The sequence below is a fragment of the Elephantulus edwardii genome, unplaced genomic scaffold (genome assembly GCF_000299155.1).
Source record: "Elephantulus edwardii isolate Elephantulus edwardi_28Jun2011 unplaced genomic scaffold, EleEdw1.0 scaffold00011, whole genome shotgun sequence".
In the NCBI taxonomy this organism is placed as follows: domain Eukaryota; kingdom Metazoa; phylum Chordata; class Mammalia; order Macroscelidea; family Macroscelididae; genus Elephantulus; species Elephantulus edwardii.
The window spans coordinates 7851038-7870889 of NW_006399761.1; the positions used below are offsets into that span (position 1 = coordinate 7851038).

General features: G+C 43.1%; 1 protein-coding gene across 4 annotated transcripts in view; it reads right to left on the reverse strand.

Annotated features, from left to right (window-relative positions):
- NRXN1 (neurexin 1) overlaps positions 1 to 19852 on the reverse strand; it is a 1383864-nt gene that overhangs the window by 19888 nt on the left and 1344124 nt on the right. For 3 of the 4 annotated variants that reach the window (XM_006880912.1, XM_006880911.1, XM_006880914.1), the window contains one exon: positions 13004 to 13091. In XM_006880912.1, the coding sequence (XP_006880974.1) occupies positions 13004 to 13091 (88 nt within the window). The remainder of the gene's footprint in view (positions 1 to 13003; positions 13092 to 19852) is intronic. The other variant, XM_006880913.1, reaches the window with a different exon arrangement.

The window sequence follows — 19852 nt, forward strand, 5'->3', positions numbered from 1 at the left end:
TCACTCTGGACTCCTGTCATGTCAGTAATACCCATTCACATATCCCTTTTAAACAGTTCTCTCCCTCATCTGTTGCAATGCAGTATTCATCATTCCTCCCCTCCTGTTTTTCCTCCACACCAATGCCAGTCCTATTTTACAACAGTGGCACTATGCAATATTTGTCCTTTTGTGACAGATATTTCACTCAGCATAATGTCCTCCAGGGTCACCCATTTTGTACAATATTGCATGAATTCCTTGTTTCTTAATGCAGCATAGTATTCCATTGTGCGAATATACCACAGCTTCTCTAGCCATTCATTTGTTGATGGGGCACTTAGGTTGTTTCCAACTCTTTGCTATTGAGAACAAAGCCCTGCATGGGTGTGCCTATATCTGCTTGGGTGGTGGTTATGGTTTCTTTCGAGTATATTCCCAGTAGTGGAATTGCTGGGTCAAATGGTATTTCTATTTGCAACTTTTTGAGAAAGCGCCATACAGCCTTCCATAGTGATTGCACCATTTTAGACACCCACCAGCAGTGAGTAAGGGTTCCAGTGTCTCCACAACCTTGCCAGCATTTGATGTTTCGCTATTCTATTAAATTTTGCTATTCTTCCTGGGATAAGATGGTATTTCATAGTTGTTTGGATTTGCATCTCTCTCAGAGCTAGGGATTTTGAACATTTCTTCATGTGCTTGTTGGCCATTTGAATGTCTTCTTTGGTGAAGTGTCTGTTCTTATCCTGTGCCCAATTTTCAATTGGATTGTTTAACTTGTGGTGCTCAAATATTTTATAAATTCTAGATATAAGTCCCTTATCTGACATGTCATTACCAAATATTTTTTTCCGAATCTGTGGCTTCCCTTTTTACCCTGGATGTGCACAGGGATTTGATTCTTAGAAGGTCCTATTCATCTATTTTATCCTCTCCTGGTTGTAAAGCCTTTTCCAGACTTTTAAATCAGTGCTCACGCTAGCTCACTGAGCTCCTTTCTTGCCTATATAATTACTAGAGGCAATGAATTTGTGTTAGGAAACGTGAACAGGCAGCCCTCCCCTTTAGTGTCCAAAGACAGTGTGATCCGTCACTCAGATCAGATGTGTGTCCTGGGCGAGGGCCCTTCCACAAGCTGAAGGGTGTGTCGAATGGTAAGATGGGCCCAACCCAAGTGCCCATCCACAAACGAATGGCTAGAGAAGCTGTGGTCTATTCACACAATGGAATAAGATGCTACATTGAAAAACAAGGAACTCATGAAATATACAAAATGGGTGACCCTGGAGGACATCATGCTGAGTGAAATATCTCAGTCACAAAAGGACAAATCCTGCATAGTACCACTGTTGTGAAGTGTGTCTGACATTGGAGTTGGGGGGAACCTAAGAAAAGAGGGAATATATACAGCATATACTTCATTGAAACAGATAAAGGAGGTAACTGTATAGGAGAAATATATGATTAGATATTATTGTCATGACAAGAGTCAAGAATGAAAGCTTCATAGGGGAGCTCTGGTGGCCTAGTGGTAAGAAGCTGCAACTACAATCCCAGAGGCTCACGGTTCAAATCCACCAGATGCTTTGCCGGGAAAGGAGGGACAATCTCCTCCTGTACCAGTCAGATCTGATTTGACGGTACACTCACACAAAAATAATAAAAAAAATAGTGAAAGCTTCATAGTGGAGGGGACTGGGGGGAAAGATTGTATAACAATGAAAGTATTTTTTTTAACTTTTCAAAGAGAAAAGTAAACGGGGGGAGGGGTGAGCAAGGAGGAAAGTGCTACAATGAATGAATGGAAATCCAAAGTCTCTGTAAACTTTAAAAGAGAAAATAAAAAAGAACAGAGAAAAAATCAGCTCTATAGCAATCCATTTTCCACGATCTGTGAAACCATCACTACATGTCTCGCCCTCTGCTAAGCCTGGATTTTCTCTTTCAGCCTTATCATCCCCCTCTGACACTGTCCCCTCTATGTTATAAACTAGGAAACTGAGACACGGTGGGGTGGAAACGTCAAGGATAGTGCAGGACAAGGCAAGATTTCCATTTGTTGTTGGCCCCGAGGGTCACAATAAGTCGTAGTTGACTCAATAGCACCAAATGACAACAAGGCAACTGAATCTCACAAATAATAACTTCTCTAAACACAGAAAGGGGCCATAGAACCAAATTCCAGACCGTAACTGATGTTCACTCTTCACTGCACGTTATAATTCTCTAGTGTAAAGTATGAAGAGCTTTCTTAAACGGAGGTAGGTTGTCCCCCAGTCCTGTGGCTGTGAGGTCTCTTCTGTGGACTGACTCAGAATAACCTGTGCACACAGATCTGAACCTGCCCTCTCCTGCACCAATTCATTTCACTGCAGATCGTATTCTCTTTGGCGGACCTTTGCCAGCATGACGTGTTCTCCCAGTGAGCGGAGTCTTCCTGACAATGAGCCCAAAGTCATGGAGATTAAGCTTCATCATTCTTGCCTTGAGGGGTACCCTGGCTACATTTCACGCAAGACTTGATTTTGTCTGTTCTTTTGACGGTCTGCAGAATATTCTTGGCCCTTGTTCAATTCTTCCAATTGAAAATGTCTTGCTTGGAATGGGTGCCTTGGACTTGAAACTCATACGTTGCTTGTCAACACTTAGGAGAGGCCCTTAAGAGCAGAGTTTTTGATGGCTACTGTCTTTGATGTTGGTTGTGAAATCAACTAACATGAAAGTGTTGACGTCTTCGCTCTTTTTCTTCATCTGCTGTGATAGTGCCTATAGGTCTAGTGGTGAGGTTTGTTGTTTTCCTGATGCTGAGACCTAATCTATATTGAAGGTTGTGGTCTTTGATCTTCTCTAGCAAACGCTTCGGATCTTCACTTTCTGCAAGCATCGTTTCATGACTGTTGTCTTGAGGGGGTTGCATTGCTGGCCCGGAGGTGGAACTTTTGGCAGTTGAGATGCATGGTTGGCTCTGAGGGAGCAAGATGGGACATGTCCTCCCAAAACGCCACTGGCGGGTCAGCTCCGAGTGAGCTCCGACTTGACAGCAAGGAGTTCTTAGCCACAGAGGCCAAAAAATCGTAGAACTGTTGCTTCTAGTTTTGAATATTTTTCTTCCTGATAAGATCTCTCACGACCAAGGAATGAAAGCTCTGGTCTTCTGAGAGGGTGCCGACCCTTTGAGACCTCTTTCCTTCCTTTGGGAAACATAGGGGGTGGGGAGGGGAGGGGGAAGATCCAAGATGACGCCTGGTAACTTTCTTGACTGCAGATTTAAATGTCTAAGGAGAAAGTGTCTCACACATCAGCATACTGCACCCTGAAAGCCAAATGGCCCCAAAGTGGCCATGCTGCAGCCCCTCACCACTCCAGTGGCTAACAGGAAGCTTAGCACGGACTCTCTGGCCTGGAGCTAAGGAAATGTCGTTAGTAGATGTCACTGTGTGCCTGTGGTTAGCAGAGCGAAACACTGTCTCATCCTGCACCGGGCTCAGAATATGTGCCTTGCTGAAGCCCATCGCTGCAATCACTGTGCCAACCCGTCTCGGGCAGTCTCTCTCTCTCCTCCTCTCTCCTCTGTCTTTCCAAGATCAATGCCCTTCTCCAAAAACATGTCCCCCAGGGAATGTGTCCCAAGTGTGTGAGAGGATGTCTTATCATCTTGGCTTCTAAGGAGCACTCTGGCTTCTGGACCTTATTAGCACTGCAGGTTTTCTGGTTTGGGCCCCAAACCCTCTATTTTACCAGCAATGCTGTGGTGGTTATGGGCAGATCAAACTCACTTTTGAATAATTACATAATAAATGTCTAGAGTTTAAAGTAGGGGGAAAATGACCTTGTAATCCGCTTCTAAAAAGTATGACCCAATAAGTGACATATTTGTTTAACTGATCCTGATTACTTGTTTGATGACAAGACATACCATGTTCAAGATATCTTTATACCTAACACATGGGTGATGGGATCCGTTCAGTAGAAATCCTTTGATCTTTTCTCAAAATAGCACACTGGAAAACCACTAAAAATGGCATGATAATCACAGCAAATTGAGCCTAATGAATAGTAATACATGTAAAGGGCATTTTTTGGGCATCAAATTCAAATTTAAATGAACATTTGGAAAAACTAATCTGTGTTTGCGGGGTGCCTGAATTCCGGAAGTAAAACCTTCTGCATTCTAAGATACTCTTCTAGATGGGAGATCTTTCTCCTTCTTACTATAACGAGGCAGTAAGCTGCTTTTCCAGTAATGTAGACAGACCACTTATCAAGCACACAGAAATGATGCATTCCGAAAAGCACTGGTTGTACTGCTATCCTAGGCTGTAATGTTTGAATCATTATTCACATGCAGAACCTCAATCATTATCATCCAAACATGGCCAGTCAGTAGTTACCCCTCAAGTGGCTGTGCTGGTCACCTTCTTTTTGTTAGTTCAACTAATGTCTGAAAGAATCTCCCACAAATTGGTGACTTTTTTTGGGGGGGCTTCTAATTACCCAGAGCAGCCCTGGTGAAGTATAGGTTAAATGTTGGGTCGCTCACCAGAACACTGGCCCCTTGGCTCTCCCATCTGCTCCTACAGAGCAAGATGAACAGTGCCTTCCCATCATGATTTACAGCCTCAGAATGCCAAGGAAAAAAGAATTCTTTCCTTTCTGAATAGACTCTCAAGTAACAGAGTTGATGCCATTCACTCTCTACCAAATGAATAACCCAAGTCACTCACTCGGAAGTTCCTACACCAAAAAGGGTCGTTGCCATCTTTAAAGCTTCAGCTATCCTTCCCCCCTCCCCAATTTATCTTCAGGGGTTATGTAAGTGGCTCTCAGTGTCCCCGTTTTAGAATACTGATGTCTCTGAGTGGTGGTGCTGGAGAAGAGTGCTGAAGGTCCCATGGACTGCCGCGAGAACCGACAGAGAGCTCTGTCTTCTAGAATGTACACTCTCAGTGCTCGGCAGAGAGAAGGACGGGGCCCTCTGTCTTCCATACTTGGGGCGTGTTGTTAGGAGAGGCTACTTCCTGGAGAGGGACATCCTGCTCGGAAAGGTGGGGGGATCAGAGAAAGAGAAGATGGATCCCCAACAAGATGGCTTGATACCACTGACTGTGCAGTGGGCACACGTGTGTAAGAGCTGCTGGGAGAGGCCTGAGCTCAAATCCATTGTTCAAATCCAGGGTAGGCATGAGTTACACCCGACTCAAAGGCACCTAACAGCAACTGGATCTTAAGTATTGTAGCTCAGGAAACTTGTTTTACACTAATTTATGTATCTGGGGGGAAAATTAGAGTGTGTGCTAGAAACAAGGTCTTTTTCTCTACCATATTTTAGTTCGGCTTATCCAACAAGGATTAAGGAGTTCTGTTGGCCAAGTGGGAAGGAGTTCACGCTGCGAACCCAAGGAAGCTGCCTTTCTAGCGGTTCAAAACTACCACCTACTCCCTAAGAGAAAGATGGCTGGTCTCCTCCCTTGTGACTTACAGCCACTCAAAATCCACGCCAGGGTCACCCGGGAGTTCGCTCTCACTCAGGTGCATGAGTTGGAGTTTCTGTGTTGTTTTGTTTTTTAATCCAACAGCCCTATTCCTATGCTAAGAAAATGGTACACAAGTTGCCAGTACTTCTGGGGAGGAGAAAAAAAAAGTGAAGACAAGATCATTCACATGCCTGGGCCGTAGAGACTAAGGGAACAGGACAATGTAAGGGTCTTTAGCAATGTGGCTATCAACGCAGCTTCAGGATTCAGCCCATCACGGAAAAGCTGGGGTTGAATTGCGCAGCTCTCCCGTCACGTTTTAGGGCTCTGTGTGCCGCAGTGCGGCGCTGTCATCCACTGTGAACTGTGCAGGCCATTCTGGCTGGAACCGAGCGTAATTGAGTTCCATGTGTCCTCACCCGGGGGGTCGTCCCTAATCTCGTTTCAACACGTACACTTCCCATCAGGAGGCCTGAGTGGTTTCATCAGTGGCCCATCAATTTTCAGCCAAGAAAAGTAACAGTGTTATATAAAAAAAAGAATATTCAAGCCTTTTGTTTTTTTGTCCCCTCTTATATAACACTTGAAGGCTTGAATATTCTTTTTTTTTATATATATAACTGGATTGGGGTGAGTAGGGGCCAAATAAGAGTGGCTAACATACAAACTAAAGTTTGTACTGAGGAATGTTGTGTTTTAAATCAATTCTTTTAATTATTCTAAGGCCAAAACAGGCTGTGTTTCTCATGTTCTCTCTCTGATGATGAGCAAATGAGATAACATCTGGGCAAAAGGAAAGACCTTCCTGGTAAAACAGAATGCCAAGTTCTCTTCAGAGCGCTTCAGGGTAACCACACAGCCATGGACATACAGTTATTGTCAATCGTTGTAAAGTCAGAGCTGAATCGTTGCAACTTGATGTGTCATGTGAGGAAACAGTGCCTGCATCTGTGGCATTTTTATACCTTGGATGAGTCTGAGCCATTCCTGTGGCTTCTCGGTCAATTCAGCTCGTTGGGGCTTTGTTTGTCATCGTTGGCCCTCTCTGTACTGGACAGGTGTGCAGGAAGATTCAACAAATGATGGATCCACGGGGAAACTGATTAAGGATTCAGGGTGGAGCCCAACACTAATTTATCAAGGACCTGATGAAAGCATAGTTTGCATGTTTTCAAGGAGATGTCAGGTCTTTTTCCCCTGTATGATTTATTAGTGGTCTTTCAGAGCATATTTAAATAATGAACATAACATATGTTCATAGAACTGACTCCTTTTTTGAAGGGAGGGGAGAGGGTTAGGGAGTTTAGAAAAATGTCACTGGTGAATATTCAGGGACTGTCAGCAATGCTTGAATAAAACATATGGAGGACTGGACCAAATCACCTATGGAAATTGATTATGCCTGGAGCTCACAATGTTTTACATCCTACTTTGCCGAGCAGTGACTGGAGTTTGAAAAGCTAGTGAGTGGTCGTCTAAGGTGGAACCATTTGTCTATTCCTGTTTGTGGTAAAGGAAAGACAGCTGGCAGAAATCAGTTCTAGAGAGGATGAAACCAGGCTGCTCCATGGAGGCAAGGATTCTGAGGCTTCGTCTGACAGACTTTGTTCAGGTTGCAAGAAGGGACCAGTCCTTGGAGAAGGACGTCATTACTGGGAGGGTGAAGAGAGAGCGCAGGAGAGGAAGACCCTCTATGAGGTGGATTGATTCAGTGACTGGGGTCATGGGGGTAGGTGTGTTGGAGACAGTGAGGTTGGCACAGGACAGAGCAGGGTTTAGGGCTGTTGTACATGGGGGTCACTATGAATCACAAGTGACTCGACGGCACATAACAACCACTCTATTGAACCTCACCCTCCATGACTTAAAGACGAGAAGGAGTAGGTAGATAGATGGCACTTACCTACCACTGCGACTACTCTCTATTGGATAGGCAAGGAGAAAAACATGTGGGGGCAACCACCCCAATCCCAAAATGCCCCAGTTTACTGTTCCGGGAGGGACTAGGTATCCCTTTCACTCCACTTCAAGCCAGATGATGAATACACTACAAGGTGAACAATGACTGTAGGGAATGTGCTCAGTCCTGGGAATAATAAACTACACAACATTGCATGTGAGGCCCCGCAGATGGATGGACAGTCTCGGGTGATTTACTGTCTCAAAAAAATACCTGCTGGAGAGTCAGCTACGGGTTAGTTCTGACTCAATGGTTCACAACAGTGACATCAACAAGTATCATTTTTGTCTGTGTGATTTTATATTCATATGAATATAAATATATAATAGAATATTTTCTTAAAAAGATTAAAAGCATAGAAAATGTACAAAAAGGGAGCTCCAGTAGCATCGTCTGTAAGGAGCAGTGCTAATAACCCAAATCCATGCCTCTTTGTAGGTTCAAACCCTGCAGCTGCCCTGAAGGAGGAAGACAATCTCCTCCTTTGGAATTTACAGCCACACACAATAGAAAGCAAGTTCAGAATTTAGCTGGTTTTGGCTAGACAATGAGTTGAGAACAGCGTAACAAAAAAGCCTGCAAGAGGGGCAGCCTTTAGTGAAATATTCATCCTATAAGACTCAGCCAGTTCTCAGAACAAAACCAAACCATATGAATTGAGAATATGTAGGCAGCTGACACACAGTCAGTCAGTGGTGCAAAAAGAGAAAAACAACATAAATCATTAAAGATGAGCATGAAAGAATAATCAGAGTGAACGGGACAGAAAGAACTCCTACGGGAAAGAAAGAGTGCTCACAAAATCCAGTGCGGAAAGATAGACCCTTCATGGCATGTGCTTTCACAGTAAGGAGAGATGCCATCAGAAACCATCACAAGACAAGCCTGTAGGAAGTTAAGAAACAAGCAGTTACAGAATTTGAGTCCGTGCTTTAAAAAGAAATTGACACATTGAAAACTAGGGCAGAGGAAAGTATCAGAGATGACTATTTGAATTAGACTTGTTACAAGAGTATTGCAGTAAAGATGATCAGATAATGTAACAAAATTGCCTTGTTCTCTGGAAGGGCTTGTTTTGTCAATTTCTACCAGGGCTTCTCCCATCAGGGCACTTTCCCTTTTGGGAGATGTAAGCACTAATCAACAAGCAAGGAAGCATATAGACATGAGGAATCCTCATGTAATGTGTTCAGCTACCCATTGAAAGGTTGGGGCTACCAAGACCAGAAAGTCTACCTTGACTTACTTCTGAAAATTTTTCGTGTGTGTGCCACTGACTTGGAACCGACTCCTAGCTGACCCTCCAGCAGGGTTTCAGAGTCTCCAGATCACCCAAGAGGAGAGAGACTGCCCATCCTTTTCCCATGGAGCAACTGATGGATTCGAACCACAGGCCTTTTGGGGTTGGTAACACAGTTCCTTAACCACTATGCTCACTGGAACATAGCTCTAATCTGATACACAACAAGTTGCCATGAGTTAGCATCAACAACAACTAGCTTTACACACCCATGTGTATAATTTGCATGTTAGCGTACAATTAGGCACTGCACTTTTAAAATATGATAATCCACGTGGTGGGACCTTAATGAGCAGCTACAAGGAAAAGAATATCCTTGAGTAGAGAGGAGAGTAGCACTGTCTCCTCTTGCAGGAAGGATGGGGGCGGGGAAGGGTTTGATTTGCTGAAAAACAAGACACTAAGGAGATACTTCAATATTTGCTCTGCTGAGTCAGAAGCCTGATCACGTTGTCAAGTGGAGAAGTGCTGGTCTGTCCCTTCCCCTTGACTCGAATGCCTTTCAAGTCCTCTCCCAACCAATTAACTGCACTGTCCCAGCTGGTGAGAGAGGCACCCAGTGCCAACTGCCACCTTTCTGGTGTTTCTTCTGGAACAGACTACCTGACAGAACCGCAGGGGAGAACCCTTAATTAGGGGAGGCGCTGTCTTCCTCTTTCTTGAGCTTAGAAACAAGGAGATGAGACAGATGCTCTCAGCTTCCCTGAGTCATCTCTTTGGACCGTGGGGATATGTAACATACTATGTGTGAGAGGAACCGTGAGGGGCCCAGGGCAGGATGGGGAGGAAAGTAGCCTAGAGTAGCCAGCCTCCTCGCCTGCCACTCAGACACACAGCCTCATGCTTGGGACACACTGCTCTGTCCTGCACACAGCAAAGAGTTCATTTACCAAACCTCTCGCTTTTTATCCGTGTACCTAATGTATACTTTTGACATTTGGGTAACAACAAAATCTTTAGCTAAGAAAGGCTTACAATAAACTGAACCTCAGAGGCACACACATAGATAGATACAAGAACGAAAAAGTAAATTAGTTACTCCAGGTTCCATCCAAGTCTACATCATCTAGACTTGGCAGAAGTCGAAAAAGAAATTAGCTGAAGGATTGTTGTTGTTGTTAATTATAAGTAGTTTTCTAATCTCAGTGTGTTTATTTCTGTGTGAATTATCCAAACTCCTTTCCCTATGGCCCACTGATTTTCTGCTTGACTTGTATACAATCCATAGTACAGTTAAGCCTTGAATGCACTCACCATCCAACAACATTGCCAATTAAAGTGTGGTACTTCATGCAGATGTCCAAGCCCCAAAGGTGAGCATTATATTGTTTTTGCCCTATCCCATATTTCCAGCCTACCATCAACTCTTAGACATTAAAGCACCTAAATCCTACTTATAAGATTCATGTTTATCATAGATAGATAGATGGACAGATAGATAGGTGATAGATAATAGATATAAATAGATATTTTATAGATATTTATGTGTATATATATATATGTGTGTGTGTGTATAATACACACACACACTAGCTCTCTCTGGATTATTGCAATAGACTTTTAGTTTGCCGTCTTGGCTGCTGTCTTCTCTCCCTCCATTCCAATACCAACACCAGAGCCATTGATTCTAGTCATGCTCTCAAAACACCTGATGCCATTTCCCCAGTGAATTGAGATTAAAAACCGACTCCTCAGTATTTCTGACAAGGGCACTATTTTCTTTGCCTTGGAACTCCACACATATGAGCTTCAGTCACGGTCTCCTCCTTGAGTATTAATTAATACACAATAGTACTCAGCCTAAGATCTTGCTGCCTCTGGGTTTTTTTGCCTTTTGAGCTGGTTTTCCCCTCCTGCGCTGACATCCACCCACCACGACTGGTTTGGGTTCTCCTGCCTGCGATACATCCTAGTATTATTTTGTAAAGATCTTTTTCTCTTTTCACCTCTACATTCTAAATACCATGAAGGTAAGGGTATTGTCTATCTTCTTCTAAGGAGGATCTCTTCCACTTGATATATAGTAAATGCACAATAAATATTTGTTGGACATATGGATAAACGAATTATGGATATTGCATTGAAGTAGATGAGGGAGACAACAGATTAAAAACGATATATGATTGGGTATTATGGTCATGACAGGAGTCCAGAATGAAGGCTGCATAGTGGAGTGTACTCTTGGGGGGGAGGGATTGTATACCAATGAAGGAATTTTTCTTTAACCTTTCAAAGAGAAGAACAAACTGGAGGGGAGGGGTGGGCAGGGAGAAAAGTGCAACAATGAATGAATGAAAATCCAACGTCTCTGTAAACGTTCATTAAAATTAATTTTTAAGAAAACCCCAAAACACCACAAGCTAATTTAAATAACAATCTCAACCAGAAAGTAGGCTGAGGAAATGCAGAATGAATTGAAGCTCTACCTTAAACTTCAGGTTTTAATGTAATGTTTCAGCATCCCCTGTATAACTGTACTGATATTAATGATAAAAAAAAAATCCTTTCCTTTCAAATGCTGGGACGTAAATTCTTCTGATACTATTATTTTTAAGGACTTAAATATTCATGGGTCATTACTATTTTTCAAATACAATGAACTAGGGGCCCATCGTGCTACTGTCTACACTGAGGCTTTCTGGTGTAACTCCCCCAAAATCCTGGCTTACTGAACCTGCAGACACAGACAGAAACACAGCTCAATGCAGAACATGCTCAAAAAAGCAGCATATTTTGAAAAGATCAGGGTAACATTTCTCACTTAGAGGCTTTGCATTACTTGAAAACCACAAACTCATGTCCCCAAGTGTCCAGAAAAATAAGATAGATGGTTCAGAAAGGGTCGCTATGAAGAGGAGAAAGGATAAAATCCAGCACATTGCAATCTGTGGCAGTGATGGTGTAACAAGTGAGTGTGTACGTCAGAGCATCTGATGATGTGAGAGAGAAGTGTGTCTTCCATGAATGAGCTCAGTGGTCAGTACAGGAACTGGTTTTGGTTTTTTTGTTTGTTTATAAAACAGAGGGATAAAGTCAATATCAGTGCAAACAGAGGCAGACTCTTAGGGAGGGGACTTGAAGGGTAATATGACGCATCTACATGAATGAGGGCTTCGATGGTTCTGAGATGAATTATCTGGGGAGATGGAATGGATGGACATCAGGGATGTAATACCTGTATATTAGTTTCTTCTATGGACTGAGAGTCAGGTAGGAGGGCTGGGGCTAGAAAAGGCGACACGTTAGTCCCCATCCATGGAATGCCAGTCTGCGGGGGGGGGGGGGCGAGTGCCGAGTGTCTAGTCCTCTTGTGAACTCAGCACCTGTTGTCACGCCAAGTCCACTAAGTAGCCACCAGGAAGCACTGACAGTGAAAGGGCGGTGCAAGAGATAAAATCTAATCCTTTTTGGACCCAGAAGGGATGCCTTGACATTACAAATGGCGTCCTGATAGGAATGCATACGAGTGATCTTACTGTGGCATGATGTCCCCGAAGCAATGAGCTAAGTCGTACCTCGGTCTCACGAGACTGAAGCTTGGGAAACACTGCTTTCTAAGGAAGGTGAACAGGGCGGACCTTGATATTCGCTTGGTGACTATTTGGAATCAGAGTACAAGCCTATAGAAAAGGAGTGCTTTTGCCTTCATCAGCGACATCAGGTGAGATGCTGGCATCTCACAGACAAGGAGAGAGGCCAGGCATCCACTGCAGTGAAAATGCATCAGTTTCAGGGAAGACAGAGCCAAACTCCAACACGTCTTTGTAAAATGTCTCAAGGTCCCAGAGCCCCTGCTGTTTGTTTTACTGCCTTAATATTCTCACTTCTGAAATGCAGAAATCTAACACTTAGCATACTTGGCTGGTGAGCGGTAGGGACTTGCTGCCAGAAGAAAGGTAAAAATTATTTCTGTCTGAATATACTACAGTTTCTCAGGTTGGCAATTTTACCATAAGTGGCCTAAAGGAAAAGATCATTATGCTCTTACAAAGGAAAATTATGTTGTGTGGTAGGGGAAAAATAATTATGTTGTGGATAGAGAACAGGAGCTGGTCAACCCCCAGCTCTAGAAGAAATATCTAAATGGTGGGTTTGGGGTTTTGACTTGTCGGCCTTTTAAAGTCAATCGAGGACAACATCTTCAAACAAAAAGCAAAGCCTCCTCATCTCAGGCACCCTGGCACACCAGGGTGGCATCTGAGGCAGAAAAGACGACCCTTCTTATCCCGTCAGCATGCAACGTATTTACAATAATGCAAAGAAAAGTAAGAAAAAAAGTGGACTAACCTAACCCACCTGAGCTCGGCTCACAGGGGTCAATGTCCTCATCGTCGCTGGGACATTCTGCGGAGGCCACGAGGATGTCATCGGTGGTCTGCAAAGGAAGCACATTGCGTAGATTCAATGAAAGAGCACTGAGGGATCCCCTCACCGCTGTCTGTCAAGTCAAACACAGTTTGCCTTTACCTAAAAGGCCGAGAGCAAAATTCCATTTTTGCCTTGCCCAAGACACAGAGCATAAAGCATTAAGACACAGTGAGTGTGGCTTAGGTCCTGCATGGAATTATTAGCATACTTATGAAAACTCCATTCTAGATAGACACTGGCTCATGAACATCCAGTATGTATACAACTTCTAGTTTACAAACCCTGGAAGCAGGAGTGGCATCCACTCCCTAAACCACAAGCCTCTAGAAACTGTATGAGCGAGGAGAAATGACAATAGTTCAAGGAAAGCGTCAGGTCTTTTGTTCATTGGGTCACTATGAGTCGTGCGCAACTCGATGGTAATCAACAACAACAACAACAGTTACAAACCAATCCCCAAACATCCATTAAACAAAAAATTTGAGGTCATACAATGGCTCTTAATAATAAATGAGCATTGCTTCGTTAAACACATCAAAACATTATGGTTATTGTTGTTAGAGGCAGTCCTTGGGTTACTGACATCCAAGTTACAGGCAACTTCTACTTGCCCTTGCAATGAAGGGCTAAAGGCCAGTTCTGTCATGGCCACCACAGTGAAAAGGGAGCCGATCAGAATTGTTGCTAATTGGGTGATTTGTCACAGTAAACAGAGCAGGTAAAGTTCTGGGTGAAAACCCTGGAGTGACAGACTTGGAAGAGACACCTGGCGCCTGTGACTGGATTGCTGGCAGGGCTGAGGCACACACATCCCACGCGGCATGGCTGGCTGCCTGCTGTGACTGTGGTACCCTCCGTCCACTGGTGTGACTTGATGTTATATAAACACGCCCTCACTTTGAAACCACGGAACCAGCTCCCACTCAAAACAAATTCCTCCTCCTCCTCACCTTCGCTTGACAAATGTACAGCCTTTAAATAATTTAGAATGCTTTGGATTTTTCTTTGTACTAAAAACATACATACACTGAATTATTCTCATTCATATCCTCTCTCTCCCTCCCAGTGTGTGTCTCTCAAATTTTCCTCTCTGTATCTCTGTCTCTGGTTTGTTTTGTTTTTTTCAGTGCAGGATACACAATTTATCCAGTTTTTCTCAGTCTTACCCCAACCCTGATATCAGACCCATTTTACAGCAGCGGCACCATGCAATATATGTTCTTTTGCAACTGAGAGTTCTGTTTTTCTCTCTGTGTCCATCTTTCTTTCTGCCTCTATCTTTCATTCTCTGTGCCATTGACTCAGAACACACTTAGGGCTGATCTCTGGGTTTCTGAGACTGCATTGCATGGGAGGAGACTGCCTGCCTTTCTCCCTCAGGTGGGGGTTGAACCTGAGAGTCTCAGCCTGGGAGTCTGTAGCACAATTCCCTAGGGATTATGATAGGTGATGGAGATTGGAGATTTTCGTAACCGGAGGACTGCCCATGGTAAACATGTTTTGGTGTCTCTACAAACACTTCTTTAACGTAAGCATGCAATGTTATGTTCTATACTGTGGACTAAGGCAAACCTTTCACTGAACGACACTAGAAATAAGCCGTACCTACCAGTACTGGCTCATAGCCAACCCCAACTGAAACTCAAGATTAGGACCAAAATTCCTTCATGATCCAGGAGTCTCAATTAGCATCATGCCTGTATAGATTATTTTACACGAGGAATATGAGATTGGGGTAGGCCACCTGCAGACAGCCATCTGTTTAACCACACAGAGAAGCCAAACTGACAAAGTAGCATATAGAAATGGAAAACAACTTGGCAGAAACCGAGGGTGTGAAATTGATTACTGCCCTGGAGTGCTACAATGTATATGCATCAGTGGGTTTAGGAAGCTCTGTGCTTGTTGTCTTCCTAAAAGCTGAAGAGTTGCAATCTTTTTTTTTTCTTATCACTAGCAGCTCCAGTTATATGCATCTTTCAAATAAGACTTTTCATACATCAGGAAACAAAAGTTAAGTTAAAAATTAGGCATGTTTCAGTGATGGGGAAAAAAAAGGGGGGGGGGGAGAAGGAAATATGTTCTCCCAGTTACACTGAGCATTTACACTCGTCTCATTTTTGTACTGTTTAGATAACAGGTATTGTTCTCTGTGTCCTTTTCATTAAGAAGGTTTCACAGGAAAGAAAAGGACACAGGTGATATTTTACAGCACCTCTGGGAGGGGTGTGTGTGTGACAGTTTTCTCTGTGACATTCTAGTTGCTTCACTGCACTTACAGCAAGAAATGGAGATAACAATCATCATAATAAAAAAAGCAGAGAGTGTAAATCCTAGCCATTAGTCACATAATCAGCACATTTACAAGCATGAGAGGTGGTTCTTTACTGCCTTTTCTACGCAGCAGTAAACTCAATACAGCTCCTGCTTGGGAATTGTGAGGGTTTATAGCAGATCTGACTACTGCGAAGGTAACACTGAGAAAATCCAAGATACAAGGAGGAGAGAAACATCCCTACGTCTGTTACGATTAAGGAGATGATTATTACTTACACTGCACTCAAACACAACACGGAAGAAAGCATCGTTTAAAGGCACAATTGCAAGAATATAGATCCTAGAGGAAGAAAGCAAGCAGAAAAACGGGAATTCTTTTCATTCAAGCCCCAAGAGATCACCCAACAGTGTCAGAGTCTAAAGCATAAATGAACAAAACTCAAGGCAAGAAAGGATGGCATTTTGAAAAATGTGAAATGATGATGTTCTTTGGTGGCAAAAATTAAGCTTGAAAAATCTTTCAAGAACAAAGGCTTTAATAATTCACAAGTGAAGAATTTCTTTCAATGCTTCAGCCTCATCCTCTAACCCTCACTGAATACAAGCATCTCAATGCCTGCATTTTTGAGATGGTTTCACGCATCAGCTCTACATTCCTTTGTGACATTTGGGAGGATTTCTTGATTCATTCATTTCGCAGCTATCATTTGAAAAGGGCAAGTTCAAAGGGTTACGTCTCCTGGAGTTGTAGCTGGCAATGTTGGCGATAAATATCATCAATCAGCATGAGAGTCACTCAAGCATTTTTTCATCAAAGGCAGCTGTAATATGCAAAGACTCAGCCTTCCCTCTGGAAGATACCTCTTGTAACATTCAAACTGACTTGATCATGATAATGTATCCAGTGATAGATACAGTCTTGCTGGTCAGATATTCCATTCTGCCCTAGAGTAGATACAATGTGGATTTGGGGGGGAGGGGGGTGTTAGTAAAAAAACATTTTTTTCCACCACAGTGCATGCTTTTAACAGTAAGACTTTGATGTTTTCCTTAAGTATTTGTAAAATCAGTATGGTTTTTGTTGTTGCTGCTGGTGGGCCCTCACATGGGAAGTAGGATGGGAACAATTCGTTTAAACCCATGGTCTCATTCTGGGAGTGATGTTCGCTCAGCCTCCCCTGCACTGTGTCTGGAAACATGTTGAGTTCTTGGTGGTGTGAAAGGGGAATGTGCTTTGGACCTGACTTGTGTCAAAGATGCTTTGGAACAAAACTGGTTATGCAGTTTCAAAACAAACAGGCATCCATTGAGAATTGTCTACTTGGACACACATGGTTGGGTAGCTATAAACCTGAATTTCATTCACTGTGTTTGGAGCTGACTCTGGGACTTGCTGTTGAGAGAGCAGCGACTGGTTGGTTGGTTTGCAAACAATTTAGGTGTCACAGCTGAGTTGATGGGTATTAGCTACTCTTGGCATCAAATGAGTAGAGAGCTAAGAGCCAGTCTACAGTGTGCAAGAGGGTGTGCCCCTACAGAAGAGCTTCAGGCATAAAAAACAGCAAGTGTGTTGAGGTTACGATGCTATGTGCATTTACATAATTTTAAAAACTGTTCTGAGATTTACATTTTTCATCTAGGCTATTCAAAGATTCTTTTTTCCAGTAGTATTTATGGTAAGAATGAAACTACTACATGAAAAAAAAAAAATCCCTGGAATAGAACCTAGAATATTATAGAGACTTCTATACATAATACGGAAGCTTTTTAATCTTATTTCACCCCTACAACACTGACTTAATGTGACTGTAGTGGAAGGCTAAGTTAGTATTCCGCATCAGAATGCAGTAACTGTACTAGAACTTGGTTCTGGACCAACTCAACTCCATCACTTCCTGCTTTGTTTCAAGGGCTGCATTGGAAAAGAAGCATCAACAATGGAGGCTTTGAATGTGTGACTCATCAGCTATTCTTTCCTACAGATTGAATGATTCAAGTCATACAAGTTTTCCATTTTCCAAGCTGACAGATTTCCTAGACTCACTTGCCTTTTGGAACAGTTCCATTGCAAAGAGAAAGGGGAAAAATTTTAAAGTGTTAGGATGTTTGCCACTCTTAGTTTTCACAAATTACAGTATGATAATAACAAACTGTTATATAGTTTCATTCGCATTGAGAGAACTGACTCAAGGCTACGCAGCCTCCAGTGAGTTCCCAAGTCTATATGTTGTATGGAAGGAAAGTACCCATCTTTCTTTCAAGGAGCTGCTGGGGGGTCCACATTGCTAGAGAAGTGTGGCCTTTGGTTACCTGAGGAGTTCCAGAACTCATTTGTCCAGCTCATTGGAGCTTCTTTGCCCTATTGATATCTATCTCCTTTTTACCCTCCTCTGTGCCAGAAAGATGTGGCAGTGAGTTTGGATTTACAGTCTATGCTGCAATCCCAAAGGCATTGAGTTCGAGGCCACCAGCTGCTCCACAGGAGAAGGATGGGCAGTCTCCTCCCGTGGGATTGACGGCCTTTGAAAACCCCTGGCGGGTCAGCTATGGGTCAATTCCACCTTGAAGGTACAAAACAACAAAAGTAGGAGCTCTGGTGACCCAGCAGTAAGAGGCTGTATGCCAACCACCAGGCCATCAATTTGAATCCACCAGCTGCTCCATTAGAGAAACAAACGTACAGCACAAGTACAAATTAGCCCACAAACATAGTGTGATAAATCAGAAGTGGCTCAAATGTAAGGGCGGAGGAATATATCTGTAGGCTGAATTAGCTGAACAATTTTCTGGCTACAGTGGATAATTTAATTCACTGTTTGGAGCGGACACTCTCTGACTTACTGTGGGGAAAGTGGTAGAAAGAAATTTGAATATGTTACATTGATCAATTCTAGTTTTTAGGACATGACTGTTTCTGGATGCTTGTAATTCACACCCCGCCCCAACACACACACACACACACGATGGCCTGCTGAAAGAGAGAGCAGTGGTCAAGGAATAGCATTAGCCTTTCATAACAGTCTAGTTAGAGAAGTGCCTCTTATCGTGTATTTAACCATTCACAGGCCAAAGCTCCATGCTTTCGTCTGACCTCATTCAGAGAGGACTTTGTGTGTTTGTGCACACAGTAAGAATGTACTCTTACTGAAGATGTCTATTCCAAAGTCTCTCTCTGAAGCCTGTAATAATGACTTAGGCAGGATTCGACATGGACTCGATCCTTTTCTGTGAATGGACACCACTGTGTTGTGGAGTTTGGGCAAATTGGAATCAAGATCCAGGAGAAAGGATGCTATTGATGTCGAGTAAGAAATGAAGGCAACTCATTTAATATGGAGAATTACTCAAACCCATTGCCTCTGAGTTGGAAGCAAGTCAGGGTTAACTCTCGAGAAGGGACCTCAGGAGGCAGCAAGTCACGAGGAAGGAGATGGCATATCTTTTCCTAAATTAGGGCCCCAGAGTTCTCTTAGGGTCACTGTTGTTGGGTACTGTCAAGTTGGAACAGAGTCCTAGTTGACCCTCCAGTGAGTTTTCAGAGGCCAATCACACAGAAATGATGTTAATTATAGAACAGATTAAGGTCTTTTGTGCAAAGTTTACTCTGAATTGTATTCAACTCAACAACACTTAACCACGGCTAAATGAGACCAGCGCTGTTATATCTGGAGGAAGATTCTTCCAATTTTCACATCACTCTTTGCCAATGTGCTCTGTGAAGTAACCTGGGTTTGTTGTGTTATTGAACCTTGTGCCATTGGGATATCAAATACCAGAATGGTTTCCCATTGTGGACAGTGTTTGGTGGAGCTCCCAGTTGTAAAACAGGTTGGGAAGCAGGAGTGGCATCCACTTCCTAAACCACACGTCTCTGGAAACTCAATGAACTTGTAGAAACAATGATGGCTATAGAAAGGCATTAGGTCTTTTGTTCATAGAGTCGCGACTCAACAGCAAACAACAATCACACAGGAGGCAACGAACCATTTTTCTCCCACAGAGAAGCTGGTGGATTTGAACCATCTACCTTTCTTTGCATTGGCAGTGTTAATAAGTGAGAGATAATCTGCTAAAGTCAACTAGTTTCTTTTGAGTCAGAACTAACTCACGGGTGACCCACCACTGGGTTGTTTTCAGAGGCTAGACATTGTGTGGAAGAAAACGTCCTGTGTTTCGCTGGTGGATTCGAACTACCTGACTTGGGGTCAGCAGTACAACTCCTCACCTACCCGAGCTCCCAAAACAGAATGTGTATCATCTTTTATGGTGACAAGTGCAGGATATGAACTTTCTGTTTCTTAGAAAAACAAAACACTGAAAACATTTATATAGGATGATATGGCCCCAGCTTTCAATTCTATGGCTGACATTTGGTCCGAGTTGACTGAAATCCCTCAGATGGGTTGAATACGGTTCCAGCTGAAATACAACCTATTAGGTTCCTTGATGAAAGCCACTTGCCCTTTAAGGTTGAGTGTACCTGTCTGTCCA